Below are 21,418 nucleotides of genomic sequence, written 5' to 3'. Positions count from 1 at the left end.
AACCAACTGATCTATCTCAGTCCTGTAAGCCTCCTCGTTACCAGATCAGTCTGCCAACAACGGGTGTGCATTGGCCAATTTACAGATGGTGTTTGAGCTGTATGATCAGAAAGCAGCTGGACATGGGTCCCATTCCAGGGACAGTTTATAGGGAATTTAGAGGGTGGGACATCAAATGACCTCAGGTGAGGCCAGGGGAAAGGTGTGGACCCAGAAAGAATGACAGCAGATGAGTGGTATAACCTTCAGGCGATGGAAAGGAGAGAGCCACACACAGGTGAAGGACGGTATGCTCAGCTGCTGAGGGACAGGGAGGAAGAACAGGGTGGATCACCAAGGTGGCATGGAAAGTGATCTCATTTCCAGCTCGGTGGAAGTGCTTGGAACTTCCCAGGGAACCGAGAGAAACGTGGGGATGGACTTGAGAGCCAATAATACTTGGGTGGAACAGTGGTGCCGCAGGCAGAGCCACTGCCACCCGGCACTGGAGTCCTGGATTCAACCTGAGCTCTGGTGCTATCTCTGTGGAGTATGTACAGTACGTACTACCTGCCACCCTACGGGGCTCCATTTGCCACCCACACTCCGAGTATGTGTGGGTCAGTAGGATAATTAACTGCTGCAAATTACTCTTAGTGTGCATGTGAGTAGTCAAATCCAGTGGGATTTGATGGGCATGCGGGAAGATTATGGTAGGATTCGTGGTAACGGGTTGTTGATTGTTAGCATGGACTGAATAAGCCAAATGGACTGTTTCTGTGTTTGACCTCTCTATCGCATGACCACACCTACAAGGATAACACACACTCGTGATTCTGTAGGGCAGGAAGAGGTAGGAATCCTCCTGCTTGTTGCTGCAATCAATTTCTGCCCTCTGACAGGGATTATCTCTCTGTCTTTGGAAGAAAACTGTTCGGTGGAGAATCCTGCCCAACTCCCAGATTCCCCAGTTCCTGGTACCTACAGGAAGATCTTCGCACCTGTAGAACAAAGCTTCAACCCCAAATTAAACAAAGCTCAGTGATGTGCTGGTCAGGCAGAATGTGCCTCCCCCCCGCCCCCATCACTTACCCTCAGCTCAGACCTCACCAGTTTCCTGACAAGTTATTCAGTCAATGGCACTGAAGTTTGGAAATGAAAAATGACTATAAATTACAAGGAATAAATAAATAGTCCTAAAAATGGAATGATGAGGTTGTGTTCATAGCTACATGGACCGTTTGGAAATCTGATGAGGGAAGGGAAGAAGCTGTTCCTGAGTCATTGAATGTGGGTCCTCAGGCTCTTGTACCTCCTCCTCAGTGGTAGTAACTTGAAGAGGGCACGTACTCAGTGATGGATGCACTGCCACTACCCAGCCATTACTGTGGGTTGCACATCACTTGTCCCAGATGAAAGGTCTTGACCTGAAACCTCAACTGTCCATTTGCCCCCACAGATGCTGCCTGACCCACCAAGTTCCTCCAGCATCTTGTTTGTGGTTCCACAATTGCCTAGCCACTGTTTAGCTGATTTGGTGGGGAACTGGAGAGCAGTAAAACCAGGCAGTAGGGATTTCTGTGCTTCTGATCTACACACAGGACCAGAAGGATTTACACAGAGTTTGAGAGGAAAGGATGGGATAGCCACATTGTGGACCAGAACCTGCAGTGCTGTCAAGACTGCACTGGGAATGAGCAGTCTAAGGCATGGATGGAGTTATCACAGAATCAGGTAATTCACAGCTCAGTGAGAGTCCGGCAGCCACTGTAACTGCAGCCCAATCTCATCTCTGGTTTGTGGTGTGTAGCTTGTTACACCAGATCATCGACAGAATCATCGGAAGAGGTTCACCAGGATCCTGGCTGAATTAAAAATCGAGTATATGAGAAGAGGTTGCTTTCTCTGGAGCCTGAGAGGAGACCTGTTGGAGTTTATAAGATCACAAGAGGCATATTTAGTATCCTCCCAATTTTTTTACACCGAGAGTGGTGGATACTTGGAATGCACTGTCAGGAGTGGTTGTAGAGTCAAAGATGATCGAGACCTTTCTTTCTTTCTTTTTTTTCAATCTTTTTATTAATTTCATAGAATGAAAACATAACAAAGCAAAAATACAAGTAGTAGGAGATACATTGTTACATTTGAAATGAGTAATCGTAAAACCAAATAGTAAAAATTAACAAAGCTCCCAAACGTGTAGAATAATAGTGAATAATACAAAGCAAAAAAAAACTGAAGAAAAATCATGAAAAAGAAAAAAAAGAAAAAAAAAAAACCCCATGCCAAAAAAAACTAAACTAAACAGAATTAGTCAACTAAACTAAAAGACTTGGGCAATACTAACAACTTGAAAATGGGAAAGAAGAAAACCTTAGTGTCAACGACTCCATTCCTCTCAACCAACAGTACAGAGAAATAAAACAAGTTTGGAAATGGTCAAATTACATCAAATGAAAATATTAAATGAATGGCCTCCAAGTTTTTTCAAATCTAATGGAAGGGTCATAAACCGCACTTCTAATTTTTTCCAAATTCCAACATACCATAGTTTGTGAAAACCAATGAAATACCGTAGGAGGGTTAATCTCTTCCCAATTCAGCAAAATAGATCTTCTAGCCATTAGAGTAAATGCAATTATCCTACATGCTGAAGAGGCTAGATAATTTGAATCTATCATTGGTAATCCAAAGATAGCAGTAATTGGATGAGGTTGTAAGTCTATATTCAAAACTGTTGAAATATTGTCAAAAATGTCTTTCCAATATTTTTCCAACAAAGGACATGACCAAAACATGTGAGTTAAAGAAGCTATCTCGGAATGACATCTATCACATATTGGATTAATATAAGAATAATAATGAGAGATCGAGGCCTTAACAGGCTCTTAGATAGGCACTTGAACAGAGGGGTATGAGCATTGTGTAGGCATAAGGGATTAGATTAGTTAGGCTTTTAATTTCTAGTTTAATTAGTTCAGTACAACATTGTGGTTCCTGTCTTGTACTGTTCCATGTCCCTATTGTCAAACAGCACAGAACAGGCCCTTTGGCCCCCTTTGTCCAGGATGAAGGGTCTCAGCCCGAAATGTTGACTGTTTATTTCCCTCCATAGATGCTGCCTGACTTGATGAGTTCCACCAGCATTTTGTGTGTGTTGGTCCTGCTTTCCCCTGGCTTCTCAACTCAGATGGTCATTTCTAACTCTTGTGAGAGCCCCTGATCCCACCACCCCTTCAGGAAGACCATTCCGGATCCCAGCCTCCTCCACTGTCGTGGTAGTTATGAGTGTTATTCCTCAGTTAGCCACCCTACACGGGAGGAGTTCACATACTGCACAAGCAGAGTTATCAATAAAGTTCAGCTGAGTATCCTGCATAGTGGAGTCCTGGTGTGTTCTGCACCATCCCTTAACTTCCCTCGATATGTCTTACTTTGAACCTGTGTTGTTTGGTTTTAAGCATCTCAGTTATGGCAAAATGTTCTTACCCCTTCCATGGCCCACAGAATTTAGCATGCCTTTGTGAGGTGACCCCTTTAACTTCCTCTGCTCCAAGGACAACGAGCCCAGCCTTTACAAAAACAAACCCAGTGAATGGTTCCATCCAGGAGATGAGAAGCTCCGAGAGCAGTGTTCCACAAAGCGTATGGCAGCCTGAAGATTGAACTGAACACAGCGTGTGTGTGTAAAGTATTTCAGTGTGGAGCGAGCTTCTCCATTGTCACATTAGTGCCCTCATCCACCACCGTAACATCTGAGTCACCACTAGATGTGCTTCTGTGGTGTGTTCCTCTAAAGTATTAACAGCTAACTTCACAGGTAGGCTGAGAAAAGCAAATTTCATCAACCGTTGCCAAAAGAAATGTAATAAGGCGTATTTAAAAACAAACAATGTCCCAAGCTGAGTATTGTACCTCTCTTTACCAGCTCCCACTCAGCCCCTTCAGAAACCGCATTCATAAAACCACAATAGCATGTTACAGATTTCCGCCTGCCCCATTCATCCAAGTTCCTGAAACCAGATACTGTTTAGATATTAGTACAACAAAGCTGCCATTCTAAGCCATGATATTTTAATTTGCAACACACAGACAGGAATATTTTGATCCCTGTGTAAATTCTCTGGGCAACCTCTCACCGTGAACCTATCGAGTTATCGTTAACTAAGCCACAATGGTGGCAATTCTCTTCACCCAGTTCTCACACTGATAATTATCTCCCAGAGGGACTCATTCCTGTTGTAGTATCAAAATGCACATTGTGGTCCAATCCACACTGCTAGCACCTCAACCTGCAATTGCTCCACTTCCTTCACCATCACCCTGTCAGTTCCCTGTCCCTGAGCTTGAGAGGCAGGCACTTCTCCACACCAGTAAGGAGAAAGTCACGACTTGTGTGCTCAGTCCACACCAGGGTCCTGTCCCCCGGCCTTCCACTGCATCCCTCACTGTCGGAGACTGAATAAGAGCAATATTGTATTTAATCCAAAACTGGGTTTACAACCCTTCAGTTCCACCTCTGCAACCTTGCCCATCTTTGTCCCTCCATCCACACCTCTGCCAAGTCAAAAATTATCCTTGGGGATGATCTCTCAGTTGTCTGAGACCAGCTTCAGAACCCTCTGCACTTCACTCCTCCCTGATCTTTATGACCCTCCTTAAACCTGCCACAATAGCTCTTTGCCTGGTGTAAACTGTTGTTTGGCACTTCCCCCAGAAGCTTTTTGGGACATTTTATTTCTTAATATTCACATGTTGTGCGGTATGAACTGGTGGTATTATTTTCTAGTTGGACTTCCCGGAGTCAAATTTTTCATTGGGCGCAATAGTTGACATTGTGGCCCAGCTAGTAGATTGGCTGCCTGACAGCACCAGAGACCCAGGTTCAGTCCTGATCATTGGTGCTGTCTGTGTGGAGTTTGCCTGTGATCGTGTTGGCTTCCTCCAGATGCTCTAGCTTCCTCCCACACCACAAGGGCGTGGAGGTCAGTGGATTTATTGACCATTGTAAATTGCCCCTAGTGTACAGGTGAGGGGTAGAAGCTGAAAATGTGGGAGAGTGGGAGTAATAGGTTAGTCTAAACAGGTAGTTGATGAATAGCATGGACAGTGGGCCAAAGGGCCTGTTTCTCTGCTCTGCATTTTGCTGGTTTTCCAGTGGGATGGTGTGCCATGGAATGGATGCCATGTAAAATGTATCAGCCCTGACCAAGAGGCAGATAAGGAAATCTTCACTCTGAGACCCTAAGAAACACAAAGTGAAATCACCTAACTAGGATGGGTGGGTTAGTAAGTTTGTGGAGTTGTGGATAGCGTACAAGACTGGCAAAGAATACAGCATGATATAGATAATTTGCAGATATGGGCAGAAAAGTGGTACGTGGAGTTTAACCCCGGTAAATGTGAGGTGTTGCACCTTGGTAGAGCAAATCCAAGGAGACAGTACATTGTTAAGGGCAAGTTCCTTAGCAGTGTTGCTGAGCAGAGAGATCTTGGGGTCCAAGTGGCAACACAGGTCGATAAGTGGTTAAGAAGGTTTATGGAATGCTTCTTTTATTATTTGAGGCATTGAGTTCAAAAGTCAAGAGATTATGTTGCAACATTAGAGAATTCTGGTGGAGTATTGCATACAATTCTGGTGGTCCCACTATAGGCAGGACGTTGAGGCTTTGGAGAGAAGAGGTTTACCAGGATGCCGCCTGGTTTAGAAGGCATGTGCTATCATGAGGCTGGACGAACTTGGGCTGTCTTCCTTGGAGCAGCAGAGGCTGAGGAGAGATCTGATAGAGTTTTATAAGATTATGAGAGGTTAGACAGAGTAGACAGGGAGTATCTTCTTTCCTAGGGTAGAAATGCCCAATACCAGAGGGCATGCATTGAAGATGAGTGGGCTGTAGGTTCAAACGGGATGTGATGGGTAAGTTTTTCACTCAGAGAGTGGTGGATGCCTGGAATGCACTCTCTGGTACAGTGGCAGAGGCTAATATATTAGTCTTTTAAGAGCTGTTTAGATAGGCTCATGAATATGGGGAAGAGGGAGGGATATGGGCATTGTGTAGGTAGGAGGGATTAGTTTTTGGGTTTTTAAAAATCTACATTTTAGCTGGTTTGGCACAATATTATGGGCCGAAGGGCCTGTTCCTGTGTACTGTTCTATGTCCTAAGGACATATGTGCTTGAAACAAACTACTGCGAGGCATCGCACGCACGCATGCACACACACAATAGAGCCACACTAGGTGCTGCTTCTTACACTGTCCATCATGAGTTAATTCATGGGTTATTTACACTATCAATTTCCATACTATTGATATCATGAATTATGCAAATAACTTACCAGTTCCATCAGTAGCTGAAGTGGTGCATTTGTAGATGGAATTTAATCCAGACAAATGTAAGTGATGCGATTTGGTTTCTCTAATATTTGGAGGACGTAAAGAGTCAACAGCAGGGATCTGAGAAGCATTCATGTGCAGAGGGGCCTTGGGGTGGTCCATAGCTGACTGAAAATGCTGTCACTAATAGATGGGGGAGTGAAGAGTTTAGCTTGCCTGCCTTCACGTTGAACTATTTAAGTGTGTGTGAGTATGCAACTCACACAGTAGTATAGATAGTATGGATGGTATGTAGAGAGTCTAGGATGTTGATCTTGAGCTGATCAAAATTATACCTTCTTCTGGGATGTCCCAGAGAGTTATGCAGTCAGTGAAGTTCCTTTCCATGACCATTGAAGTATCGTAGGAAATCCAAGAGCTATTTTATGCAGAGCCACTTTCGGCAGACTACAACCTGTCAATGATCAGATACCCTGACCCTGATGGTGTCTATTGAGGCATTCATGAAGCCCAGAGGAGATTTCCTTGAACATCACAGGATTCATTATCACCACTCCAGAAGAAGGGTAAGACTTCAGTGTAACATCCTTTCATTGTGCTCCTACCCTGGCAGGATGTCAAGCTGTCATATTAAGTTATGAGCCATCTGTTGGGCTCTGATCTCCTTCCAGTTTAATGGCCAAGATACTTTAATGAAGGCCACTGCACTGAAGCCTAGAGTGGTGGAACAGATCAAGTGTGGAAATGTAACTGAACTCTGCACTAACAAACAGAGAAGGCTGGCCTTGCCGGAAGGTCAGTTCAAAGTTTCAGTGAAGAAAAACACTTGGGTACGGGTCAGAAGCAGGAGCTTTTACACCACACAGTGTGAAGTGCCTTTTGTTTCTCTTCTCCTGTAGTCAGGAGGCATATGTACTGACAACCAGACATTATCTGTTCCAGCAATAGGCAGCCATTATACTCTGGGGTAGGCAAACGTTGTGTTTGCTAATGCAGGGGGAAACAGTTAGGTCCCCATGTTTAGCATTTTATGTTTTAAACCAGCTGCTGGAGGAATAATCATCAACATTTTCGAGCTTCAAATAGTTTAGTGACGAGAAATGCAATAAAATAAACATGAATTATACCATAATAATTCAAAGCCTGTAATTAAGGCTTTTATTTTTTCATTCTAGGTGGCTGCTTCTGCCATCTTCTTCAGTCTCATAGATGATATCTAACCAATTATTTGTGCTTGCACCTCTTCCATGTACACCTTCTGATTTGAGAGCACCTCAGGGTTGTAATAAGCCCCGTTACATCACGGGTGCAGTAGTCACAGCCAATTCCTTGGCTTTGCAGCTTCCTTAGTGCTTTAATTCCTGAAGTTTATATCACCTCACCCCTTACCCTCCAGTGGTCCAGAGAAAACAATCCTATTTTGTTCAACTTCTCCTTAAAGCCAGTGCTCTCTAATCCAGACGACATCCGGGTGGACCTCTTTTGCACCTTCTGCATGGATGCACAGAGGACAGGATCAGCCCCTACCAACTCTTTGCAACTACCCACTCTCCTTGTGACCTCTCTAACTTTTCCCTCTCATGTATGTACCTAATTTTGTTTGGAAGGTTACCACTGAGTCTACTTACACCACCCTTTCAGGCAGCGCAGTTCAAGTTCCAATTTCATATTGAACTGTATAAAACTTTGCTTTAACCAGGCTTGGGGTATTGTGTGCAGTTTTAGTTGCCCAGTTTTAAGAATAATGTGGAGGTTTCGGAGAGGGTACAGAAGAGATTCACCAGGGTGGTTCCAAGATTAGTTCAGGAAAGTTTCCTAATATGAGGTCATAGAAGTCCCAACTAGAAAGTGCAATACTAGATCTCTTATTAGGGAATGAGACAGGGCAGATGACAGAAGTGTGTGTACAGGAACACTTAGCATCTAGTGATCAAGGTAGTTATGGAAAAGGATAGGCCCGGTCCTCAGGTTGAGATTCTAAATTGGAGGAAGGACAATTTTGATGCTATCAGAAAGGATCTGGCAAGTGTGGATTGCGACAAGCTGTTTTCTGGCAAAGATGTACTTGGTGAGTTGGAGGTCTTCAAAAGTGTAATTTTGAGAGTAGAGAGTTTGTATGTTCTTGTCAGAATAAAAGGCAAGGGTAACAGGTTTAGGGAACCTTGGTTTTTGGAAGATATTGAGGGCCTGGTTTAGAAAAAGAAGGAGGTGCATAGCAGGTATAGGAAGGCAGCAATGCATGAGGTACTTGAGGAGTATAAGAAATGCGAGAGAGCACTTAAAGAAGGAAATCAGGAGGGCTAAAATAAAACAAGAGGTTGCTCTAGCATTCAAGGTGAAGGAGAATCCTAAGGGGTTCTACAGATACATTAGGATCAAAAGGAAAGCAAGGGATAAAATTAGTCTCCTGGAATTTTAGAGTGGTAATCTATGTGGGGAGCTGAAAGAGATGGGGGAAGGTCTTCAGTGGATTTTTTTGCATCTGGTTTTACTCAAGAGACAGACATAGATGTGAGGCAAAAACACAGCAAGGCCATGGACTGTATACAAATTGAATAGGAGGAAGTGCTTGCTGTCTTGAGGCAAATTAGAGTGGATAAATCCCCAGGATCTGACAATATATTCCCCTGGACCCTGTGGTCTAGTACAGAAATTAGAGAGGTCCTAGCACAGATCCTTACCCACAGGTGAGGATTGGAGGACAGCTAATGTTGTTCGGTTGTTTAAGGAAGACTCTAATAAGCCAGGTAATTATAGGCTGGTGAGCCTGACATCGGTAGTGGGTTGTTACTGGAGGGTATTCTGAGGGACCAGATATATGAGTATTGGCATAGACAGGGACTGATTAGGGATAGTCAACATGGCTTTGTGTGTGGTAAGCCATGTCTAACCAATCTTACAGAGTTTTTCGAGGAAGTAATGCAAAAAGAGAGCAAAAGAAAAGCTGAGTAAGTGTTCATGGGTTTATTGTTCATTCAGAAATCTGATGGCGGATGTTCCTGAAACGTTGAGTGTGTCTTCAGGCTCCTGTACATCCTCCTTGGATGGTAGCAATGAGAAGACGGCATGCCTTGGGTGATGAATGCCGCTTTCTTGAGGCAACACCTTTTGAATATGCCCTGGATGCTGGGGAGGCCAGTGCCCGCAGAGGAGCTGTCTGATTTTACAGCTTTCTGCATCTTTTTCCGATCCTGTGCAGTGGCCCCTCCACATCAGGTGGTGATGCAATCAGTTTTTATGCTATTCACGGCACGTTTGAAGAAATTTGTGAGAGTCTTTGGTGACATACCAAGTCTCCTCAAACTCCTAAAGAGTTGTAGCTGTTGTTGTGCCTTCTCTGTAACTGCATTAATATGCTGGGTCAGGGATAGATCTTCAGAGATGTTGACACCCAGGAACTTGAAACTGCTCACCCTTTCCACTGCTGATCCCTTGACAAGGACTGGTGTGTTTTCCCTCACCTTCCCCTTCCTGACGTCCTTGGTCTAACTCACATTGCGTGCAAGGCTGTTGTTGCCACACCACTCAACCAGCTGATCTATCTCACTCCTGTACGCCTCCTCGTCACCATCTGTTATGCTGCCACCAATAGATGAGTCATCAGCAAATTTATGGATGGTGTTTGAGCGGTGCCTAGGCACACAGCTGTGGGTGTAGAGAGAGTAAAACAGTGGGCTAAGCACACATCCCAGTGTTGATGGTCAGCAAGGGGGAGATATGATTTCTGATCTGCATTGACTGTCGTCTCCTGGTGAGGAAGTCAAGGATCCAGTTGCAGAGGGAATACAGAGGCCCAGGTTTTGGAGCTTGTTGATTAGGACTGAAGGTATGATTGTGTTGAAAGCTGAGCTGTAATAAATAAACAGCAGCCTGACATAGGTATTGCAATTGTCCAGGTGATCGAAGGCCAAGTACACAGCCAGTGAGATTGCATCTGCTGTAGACCTACGATGGTGATAGGCAAATCACAGTGGATCCAGGTTCTAGCTTAGGCAGGAGTTGATTCTGCTATGACCACCTCTCAAAGCACTGCATATAGTAGATGTGAGTGCAATTGGGCGATAGTTGTTGAGGCAGCTCATCCTGCTCTTCTTGGGTACTGGTATGATTTTCAGCCTTTGAAACAGGTGGAAACCTCTGACTGCAGCAGTAAGAGATTGAAGATGTCCTTGAATACTCCTGCTTTGTATTGCCTATAAGGGGAGTTTAGACAAACTTGGATTGATGGCTCTGGAAGATCAGAGGCTGAAAGACAAAGTCATAGTTTACAAAATTCTGAGATGCATACATAAGGCAAATCAGGAGAGTCTTTTACCCAGGGTGGTACTAGAGAGCATGACTGATGCATTACAGAAATGAGAATTTACGGAAATAATTAGGAAATTCTGCCAATAAGTTTATACGAGTTTGGGGAATTAATTTACAGGAATACTAAAGGCTATTAAAGATGTATTATAATAAATGGTGTCATATATGCATTATTTAAATATTGTCATGAAACCTGAGGCCTCTGCAGCTTGTCACACAGTGTTGAGTTTCTTGGGTTCTTGGGCACCTGTATTTACTAATACATTATCTTAACAAGAGACATTAAATCCTTGAGCTTTTGGTTTAATCTTGTCAAGTTAATTGTGACTGGCATGTGCTGCCCACGTTCTATGACTATTTAAAGAGGACTCTTGTTTAGTGCCTTAACGGAGTCGTGTTGGACAGGATGATTTGTCTTGCGTTGTTGCTCAGTTGCTCCTCAAAGGCTGTGTTGGCATTCCCCTTGTTTCTGTCTCTGTGGGGATTCTGCCATTCCTCCACTCCTGGGTCAAGCTGTAAACCTGCCATCTGCTGCTCCTGGGTTAAGTTGGTGTCAGCGACTCCTATGACACAGAAAGCATGCCGTTTCTCTGCACTTGGGTCCAGTTGTCCGAGAGTGTACCTTTAGGGAATCCTGCACGAGGACTCTCAAGTCCTTTTGCACCTGGGATTTTTGAATTTAGAAAATAATCTAAGCCTTTATTCCTTCTACCTAAATGCATGATCAAAAACTTCCCTATACTGTATTATATCTACCACATCTTTGCTTTTCTCCTAATCTAAGTCCTTCTGCAGACTTCCTACTTCCTCAACACTACCTACCTATCTCTGTAACATTCATAAACTTAGCTACAAACCCTTTAATTCCAAAACATTGTTATATAACTTGAAAAGAAGGGGTCCCAACTCCGACCACTGCAGTACACCACTAATCACCAACAGCCAACCAGGAAAAACCCTGCTCTTTGCCTCCTGCTAGTCAGCCATGCTGACTTTGGCCTATTTTATCACGTGACTCCAGGTATCCTGAAACCTCATCCTTAATAATGGATTCCAACATCTTCCCAACCATAAGTCAGTCTAGCTGGCTTATAAGTTCCTGTATTTTGCCTCCTTCCCGTCTTAAAGTGTGGAGTGACCGCTGCAATTTTCCAGTGCCCAGAAACATTCCAGATTTAGAATCACATGATTCTTGAAAGATCACTGCTATTGCCTCCACAATCATTCCAACGGTCTCTTTTAGAACCCTGGAATATAGTGCATCTGGTCGATGTGACTTAATTAACTTCACACCTTTCAGCTTCCCAAGCACTTCCTCCCTAGTAATAACTACAATCACTTCTGCCCGACACCCTCGAATGTCTGACATACTGATGGTGTCTTCCAGTGAAAACTGCTGTAAAATACTTAATTTCAATAATAATGCTATATACAATTGGTGATGATAAGGCAAATAATTTATGTTGCTTTGAAGTATTAATTTTGCATTAAATCACAAATAATTATTTAATCCTCCCTCAACTTCGGGATTTTCCTGAGCTGAACTCTCCTCAGAAAGGTGAGGCTGAGCCATCCTTTAGAAACAATTCTTGCAATGGGGTTACAGCCCTTCCAAAGAAATGTCCTGGCGTTCCTGAAGGAACATTTTCATTGTTGTGATGTTTTGCCCAGTGGGATAGATGTGTGGAGGCAGAGATGCTCCCACCCTGCTGTGTTTGGCTTTCGTAGTGAAGGGGCTTGCAGAGGAGGTGCAGTGTCGGGGACCTGGTGTGCTGACACATCACTGCCCACTGGGAACGTGGAAGTGCAGCCACACGGGCACCCGTCACACGGCTGTGGACAGAACGGTGCTGTGCTTCCTGAGAGCACCTAACCAGGCCCTGATGTTCCTCTTGTGGTATTATTCATGCACCACAAAAATAAACAACTGTAGCACCACTTTACAATTTAATGCACAGCCTGCTTCTGTTTACTCTGCTTTCATCGGGGACGTTCCTCATTCTCCACAAGCTCTCCCACACTGAGTGAGTATAATTCAGATGGTTGTATTGCACTGTTCTCCCTCATTCGCTCTGCACACACACATCACTGACCAAACCCATCCCAGCATACAGAACACTGACCTGTGTGAGGTTAATACTGTAGCTCCTGACATTTCTTATTACTGAATGGTTTGTCTTTCAGGGTAGGGCAACCTAAAACTAGAGGGCTCAGGCTTAAGGTGAGAAGGGCAAGATTTATAAAGGATCTAAGAGGCAGCTTTTCCACACAAGATGAAAAAGACATTTGGATAGGTACATGGATAGGAAGGGTTTAGAGGGATATGGGACAGACACAGGCAAATGGGACAGGCTCAGGTAGGCACTTTGGTCTACATGCATGTTGGGTCCAAAGGCCTGTTTCTGAGCTACTTAGCCCTCTGAATTTGTTTGATGCAATAATGACATTACAATGAAAACAGATCAAAATGTTTAATGAATAATACATGAAAGGCTTAGAACACAGTGCCACCTAGCTCCTCCACTACGTGTTTGTAGGTTAGCCTGCTGATGGGGTGGGAGGTGGGGTGTGGTTGAAAAACGTCCAGGAAAAATCCCACAGCTGTCAAATCTAAACCCTTTTACCATCAAAATATTCATTCATCATTAAAGACTAAACTTCCCAAGTACAGTACTGAATAGAATATCTAAATGATTATTAACATTTATCTTTCAGAACATTCACAAGAAAAACCTTGGGAATGAAAGGTTTAAATCTTGAGGAGTGTTTGATGTAGCTAGGCCTTAACTCAAAAGAGTTCAGAAGGATGACGGGGATCTCATTGAAACCTGTCAGATACTGAAAGGCCTGGAGAGTAGATGTAGAGAGGATGCTTTCATTAGTCAGTGTCAGGGATCTGAGGCTGCAGCCTCAGAATAAAGGGATTTCCATTTAAAACTGAGACAAGGAGACATTTCTGCAGCCAGAGAGTGGTGCATTTATAGAATTTGTTCCCACAAAGAGGTATGAAAGCCAATTCACTGTATGTATTTAAGGTAGATAACGACTGGTTCTCGATACATAAACAAGTTAAGGATTACAAGGAGAAGGCAAGAGAATGGGATTGAAAAAAATCTGCCATGATTGAATGGCAGAGCAGAATTGACGGGCTGAATAGCCTTATTATGGTGCTATATCTTAAGGTCTTCATGATTCTATTTTCTGTATTTCCATACAGCATTGGATCTTAAGACATATCTGTTGGAGGAGTTGATTGATCCTGTAGTTCAAGGGTAGTGAACTGGGGTGGGATAGATTGATAGAGGTTCTCTTGGAGAGTTCCCGCTATGGTAATATGGGAAATTCAGTGGCTACTGTGCAGAAGCAAGCTCTCACAAACAAGAATGAAATTATGGCCCTAGAGTCTACTCAGGGGCAAGAAGGGAGTATTGATGTGGATACCACAGATGATTTCCCTTTCTTTGGGTAGTGCCGTAGTTACTTCTACATTCATCTGACAGGACAAACGGATCCTTGAGTTACTACCACATCTGGAAGAGTATGGGTCCAATAGGACTTCTTTGGAGCTATACTGGAATCCTGGCTGAAGGGAATATGATTGAATTTAACCCTTTTGAGGCCAGAATTCTGTTACAGTTATCTGTCTTCGTACTTGGTTAACTGTTTATTAGTGAGCTGCCATCAAGGCTGACTTGGCATGTCAGTATATTACTGAGAAGGTATTATTGATTATAACTACAATTTCTATGGACATGTCACCAGGTCTCTGTGGTGCTAGGGCTCCCAGAGCAAATAGGCACTGGTGTAACTCCAGGTCTTTGACAAGTTAGTTGGGTGCATCCAGAGGGGTAGATGGGAAGCCACAATGATGGAACAGTTAGCACTGTCTAGGGGTGAAACCTGGTTGGATGGTACCCATGTAAGTGGTGGGACAGCAAATGAGCGACACCCTGACTTGTATCAGGGGTGAGGGGGAAGGTAGCCAGTCACATCTTCCAGGTGTGGATTCTGATCTCCGGTCAGCTCCCAGTCATACATTTGAGCTGTTGTTTCATCAATCCCAAGAAGTGCCATTAATGATCTCCTAAACACTGATTGCCCCATGTATTCTGCCTTAAATACATACAGTAAATTGGCTTCATAACTCTTTGTGGGAATAAATTCTATAAATTCACCACTCTGGCTCTGTTCAGCACATGGCTGCACTGGCTTCCCACTCACCCTCACCTGCTTTACACAGCTCCTTAATTACCCCAGAAACATTCCGGATGCCAGAACCGTGGCAGACTAATTGATTCTCAAAAGATAATTACTAATGCATCAATGATCTCTTCATCTACTTCTTTTTGAACCCTAGGGTGTAGTCCATCAGTACAGGTGACTTAACTACCTTCAGATCTTTCAGTTTCCCAAGCACCATCTCCCTAGTAATAGTAAATGCACTCACTTTTGCCCCTTGACACTCTCCAACTTCCAGCATTCTCCCAGTGTCCACAGTGAAGACTGATGCAAAATACTTATCCAGTTCATTCACTGTTTCCTTGTTTCCTATCACAATCTCTCCAGTGCCATTTTCCAGTTGTTCAAAATCTATTCTCACTTTTCTTTTACTCTTTATATCTGGAAAAAAAACTTCTGGTATAATTTTTGATACTATTACTAACTTACTTTCATATTTCATCTTTCCATCCCTATCCCAACCACAGTGCTGTACCTCTCACCCTCCTCCTCACAATTAGCCCTGCGGCGGCCTCTTGAGCACAGAGGAGATGACCACACAGCCCTACTGCTACACTCTATCCACTGCATACTGGAATTCCTGGCACACTTGATCACTTGTTCTCCTGCATGGTGTAGAAACTGCTCAGCATCTCCATTTCATTTCGTTCCCCCCCTCCCACCAATTTTATTTAACCACAATATTTTGCTTTTCTATATTCAATTTGATTAGAGAGAAGAACATCCTGTCTCACTTTTATGAGAAATTGTGTGTGAAGCTGCAAGTGACTATGAGAGTCTCACATTCAATTCACAGCGACATAAAGTATACGGATGAAACAATGAATGGCCTATATCACAAAAAAGCTGGAATTCAAGTCAGATTCTTGTGCCTTGGCTGCCGATTCTTATTCATAAGGAGTTTAGGAAATTCTCCCAACTACTAGAATATGTATCATTGCTTATTAAGCAAACCACAACAATATAAATGGTTTAAACTGCTGCAAGAACAAATCATTTTATAGGAAGAAAACTGCTGGTGGTAATCAAAGAACATGTGAAATGGCCCTGAGATGCATTTAGCCAAGACGGGAATTGTTCTGATTTCTACATATTCCATCTTATCCCTGGCTAATGAGTGGGATGAACAATGGGCATCCAAGTAAGTTTTAAGCTACAAATTATGGATAAATGTAAAAAGAAAGAAATGTTACAAAGTGTGTGCATTCATATTGTCCAAGGGCACACCGTACACTTTCAGTTCTGATGAGGAGTCACTGATCTGAAACATCAGCTGATTTTCTCTCTAAACAGATGCTGGTTGACCTGGAACATTTCAATTCCAAATTTCCAGAATCGCAGCAATGCCCTTTTATGAGAAGCGCAATACCGAATGTGTACAGCAGCAAATAAAACTTTCTCATGTCATAATATTCTGAAGGCTGGGGTTGTAATTACAATTTATCTGTCAGCATACACCACTTTGTAGTGTTGGCGTTCGTCTAGTGATTTGAAGATCACTAGTTCGAGCCTTGGCTGAGGCAGCGTGTGCATCCTTGAACAAGGCACTTAACCACACATTGTTCTGCAACAACACCAGTGCCAAGCTGTTTGGGTCCTAATGCTCTTCCCTTGGACAACATCGGTGGCGTGGAGAGAGGAGACTTGCAGCATGGGCAACTGCTGGTCTTTCATACAACCTTGCCCAGGCCTGCGCCCTAGAAACTTTCCAAGGCGCAAATCCATGATCTCATGAGACTAACCGATGCCTATTATTACATCAATTTGTTACTTGGCTGCCACTTGTTTACAACTGCCATGTAAAAGTAGATACACCAGACTCTATGTTGTGGTTTATTTTTATTAGTAGTAATGTAAAGAACATGATAAATTGACACCACAGAAGAAAGGCAAATTAACACCATTTATAACAGGCAGGGAAAGTTTTTAAGAAAGCTAATGAGCAACGTCTAATTAGTTTATCCAGGCATTTGAACAGTTTTACAACAGGAACACAATCTGAGCATCTTCCACCCTCTGGAGCTTTCAAAGATCGCAGGGGAACCAACGTTGTGGACTTAATACTAACTGCAGCTTCTGCTCAAGTTTACTTGGCAAAATAAGGGATGTGGGAGAAGAAAGGGTGAGGGGGGAGGGAGAGAGGAGGAGAGTTTACAAGGCTAAGTTGAAAGGGCAATCAATTTCATTAACTGGCAGTGCAGCTTTGGTTTGTACTGTCAGCAGATGCAGGGGTTAGCACAGGGAGACAATGTTGACATTGATACTGATGACATTGATTAGAAATCTCTCCTCTTCAAATGCCTCAACTTGGGGGGGCATGGTGCAGAGAAGTTCAGTACCCACAGCCATGAAGGAGTTCTTGACCAGGATAAAAACTAAGTACATGCTCCATGTTTCATCATGAAATAGCTCTGTCACAAGGTCAACTAACTTTGGTGCATTAGAGAACTTTGGTTTTCTCACATAATTAAAATTAGGGCTCTCAAAAGCGAGATGGCTCCATGGAAATGAGTAGCTTATCCATTAATAACCTTCCCCAAGCAGGCAAACCCGCAGAACAGCCATTCCTCATCAACAAGCTGCATCTGGCTTAAATGTTCATGAAGATGGACAACTGTCTTCATTAAAGACCTTTCCACTACCATTCACATTTACACAATGCAACTATTCAAGCTATCCACCACAGGCACAAATCTTTTATACGTTACTCAACACACACAAAATGGCTTCTTTAGAATTAACAGAATTCAAATGAGGTGAAGGGATCACTAAAAGAGCCCCTTATTTCCCTGGGCTCCCACGACAGGCAACTGGAACTAATCGAGGTTGCGGGGTTTATCAGGCATGGCACTCAGAGATAACAAATTATTCATCCAAAACCACAGAGCCATTTCACTTTCTAAGACATTTAGTCTCTGCAGGATCAATGATAATTCCTGATATTTCCCCTGGAAGACACACTGACATTCAATGCCTGTGACATAATCGTTATAAGAATGGCCAATCCATTTACTAGTCAGCAACAAGAAGTTGGCACTGTTTGACTCACTCTGGGTGCAGCAGTAAAGGAAAACAGTGGTTTATGTAAACACATCTTTTACTGAACAGCTACCACCTGCAGTGACAATAAGCAGAAAGCTGACTACCCCACCCTGCAATGATATTCCAGGGCATGTTTAAAGATTGCAGTGTTTGGCCTTTCCTGGTCTTGGGTAAAAATATCACTCCAAGACAAAAAAACTTGAGAAGCAAAATGTAGGCAAAGAAATTCTTTTTTTTTAAATCAAAAGGAATAGGGATAAAATGGTATACATAGACCAGTCTACAATACTCCAAACCTAGAAGCGGAGGCTCGATACATATCTGTGTCTCTGTGACCTGAGACTTCAAGGATACTTTAAGCTATCCGTCCAGGTTGCTTTAGGAGTGTGCAATACAAGATCACCACCAAAAGCAGCACTATGCACATTTCTGCATCAGTGCTGCCAATTTGCTGGAGGACAACACTGACTAACACCCAAAGACAAAGACTTACAAATACACCATCCAGAAATAAACATATACCTCCAGACTTAGCACAAATGATTCCTTCCTTCCTTTTTCAATTCTCTGAAATATTTTGTTTTTTACTGGGTTAATTCATCTATGGAGAGAGAGCCTTCTACAGTATCGCAAGAGAATGAGTTTTTGAAGAGCTATACCTGTGCAGATTACTAGACAACCCCATGCCTATATTGGGCCTACAAGGCAACACACATTGATCAGTGTTGGCTCATGGTGCTACACCAGTGGCAGCTCCCCACTATCTCACCCAACTGTGCCCTAAAACTAGCTATTCAGCCAGCAGAGGATTCAAAAACTCAATGGGTTCCTGCCTTCATGGCCAGTCTTGGCACAGTCATGGTGGAGCTGGACAATGCAGTCTAACCCAACAATACAAATATACAAAATGTTAAGGATCAATGATAGCACTCTTTCTAACACTGTATTTAAACATTTATATAGATTACACACATACGGTATATATTTTAAAACACAGCAGCATACAAAATATACAACTGTTGACAACACCCCCTTTGAAGTGACCCCTACTAACTGAGCAGCTGCTTGTTACCTGTTGTTTAAGGACTTTTATTTTAAATCTCTTATTGTTTTGCACTGAGAGACGAGACCACAATCAGCTCTCAGTCAGCAGAACAGCATTGTTCTGACTGGGGGTGCACATAACAGTGGCTCTATTTAGCACTTTTAATGGTATGACAACAATAAAGTTAATACTGTTCTCTTCAAAAATCAAATTAATGCATTTTCTTCTTGGAGACAAAGGTGGGCTGAATTTGGACATTTGATATTGAAAGGCAGACTGAATGGGGGAAAAAGGTGTATGATGTGGAATTGGCGGGGGGGATTAGAGGAGAGAGACAGCAGCAGTGAGCTCGAGAGTGAGAATAAGCGTGAGAAAAAGGAAGACAGAGATTGACAGAGGAAAGCATTGGTCATTCTGCGGTGAACTGGATCTGCCCAGGGTAGCTACAACTCAGTGCTGAAGTTAGTAATGGACAAGGCAAAATTCAAATTCCACTGTCTATTGGCCAATTTGAATGGGTTCCAATGAAAAGTTATACTAGTTCTTAAACCTCTGGGTACAACTGTTATATGATAACTATGACTTTTGTTATATTCTGCAAAAAAAAACAAAGATTTGGAGGAAACCTGGAGCACATTTTCGCCCTTGTGAGGACAGTTGTGTGCTGTTTTTCCTTTGTACCTGTCTAAAATTAGATGGGGGTTAAAGAAAGGGTAACTTTCCCCATCATGACCATGGGTATTTGATTTTAATGCAGCACTTGGTAATTGAAACAAAACAATACACATAGCGCATAACTTTCAGGCAATGAAAATGCTGCTCGCGTCAATACACAATTGTTGAGCAAAGAGAACAACATTTGAACCCATCAAGAACATTCAAGGTGAGTGCTTAAAGTTCAAGCTGAAATTCAGGCTGATGGTTTCACTTGCTCAGGTGCTCATTGACAAAGTAAAAAAAAACTTAGCCTACTTATTCATAGGGACCAAGGAGTAAGAGGAAGATTTGATGATGGCATCAGGATGGATGGGGTAGAGACAAGGGGACAAACCGTGCCTGTTTTCCTTTCAGTCCATGAATGAGTGCATTTAACATGCTTTACCTTCTTCATAAAGTCAATGTTCTGACAGTGACCTGAAACATGATGAATACACCAATACAATCCATTGAATCAGATCCCTTCTCCCAACCAATTTTCAGTTGCCATCTTGCTTCACTGTGTCCTCAGCTGGTAGTCTACAAATTAAGGGGAAAAGACAGTATTAAAAGGCAGCATGAACATTTGTACAGAATCTAAATACAATGTTATATGGTTCAGAATGTGTAACAAAATATTACCTAGCAAAAAGTCGACTGCAAACTACATACTTTATAAAAAACATGAGAAAGTCTATAAATGCTGGAAATCCAAAGCACACTCACAAAATGGTAGAAGAACTCAGGTCAGTTAGCCTCCATGGAAAAGAGTAACTGCTATTTCCAGCTGAGACCCTTCTTCAGGACCTTAAACACCGACTGTTTATTCTTTTTTTTATATAGATGCTGCCTGACCTGCTCAGTTCTGCCAGCGCTTTGTGTGTGATACTTTATAATAACCTTTGTAAGTGTGTGGTCTGTACTGCATCAGATCACACACTATTACTCTCTACAGGTTCAACATGAAACCAAGAGAAACAGAAAAGGTGCTTCTTTCAAATATCTGCAGCTACATGACACTAGTACTACCAGTTCATCATTCTAATCAAGAGCAGAGCAAACAGGATTGATTTTACCCATGTACTTTATATCTAATATCAAGACAACTTAGCATAGCTTGCAATTCTCAGTTTCTGTTCTGTTGGGTTGTATTTTGTGATTAATACAGACTTTGCTTTTGGTCCTCTTAACAACTCTTTTTCTACCTTGAAGGCAACAACAGAATTAAAACAACGTACCTTGGAACTCTTTGCCTGCCCATCACCTCTCTCCTGCCCCCTCTTCTATGGCCTTGTCACTTTCACCAATCAACTTCCTAGCTCTTTGCTTCATCCCTCCCCCTCCTAGTTTCACCTATCGCCTGGTGTTTCTCTCTCTCCCCTCCCCTCACCTTTCAAATATACTCCTCAGCATTTTTCTCCAGTCCTGCCGAAGGGTTTTGGCCCAAAACGTCAACTGTACTTTTTCCACAGATGCTGCCTGAGTTCCTCGGGCATTTTGTGTGTCGCTCCCTGAAAATTCCTGCACTGTTAATCATGATACAATGTGCATTGATCCAGCTCACTGCACCTTGGCCAAATCAGAACTCAGCATAGACTGGAGGTCAAACCCTGATAGCTGTCTTTTCTTTCTGGGATATGAGAAGTGACAACACAGTCACAATGGGCATAAATTGGGTCTCCAATTTCACTGTTAGCATGAGAAGTACAAATATGACATTAGTAAAGTACAGAGTAAATCTCATATCCTCAGTTCTTCAACTGATTGGGATATG

General features: G+C 42.9%; 1 protein-coding gene across 1 annotated transcript in view; it reads right to left on the bottom strand.

Annotated features, from left to right (window-relative positions):
* Positions 1–16,687: 16,687 nt before the first annotated feature.
* LOC140188355 (AP-1 complex subunit mu-1) overlaps positions 16,688–21,418 on the bottom strand; it is a 131,080-nt gene continuing 126,349 nt past the window's right edge. Inside the window, exon 12 of the mRNA XM_072244542.1 lies at positions 16,688–20,184. Coding sequence (XP_072100643.1) covers positions 20,162–20,184 — 23 coding nt within the window. The 3' untranslated portion in view covers positions 16,688–20,161. The remainder of the gene's footprint in view (positions 20,185–21,418) is intronic.

This window comes from Mobula birostris, chromosome 26 (genome assembly GCF_030028105.1).
Source record: "Mobula birostris isolate sMobBir1 chromosome 26, sMobBir1.hap1, whole genome shotgun sequence".
In the NCBI taxonomy this organism is placed as follows: Eukaryota; Metazoa; Chordata; class Chondrichthyes; order Myliobatiformes; family Myliobatidae; genus Mobula; species Mobula birostris.
Note: the sequence above shows the minus strand (reverse complement) of the source record. Positions and strands in the feature narration are given on the sequence as shown.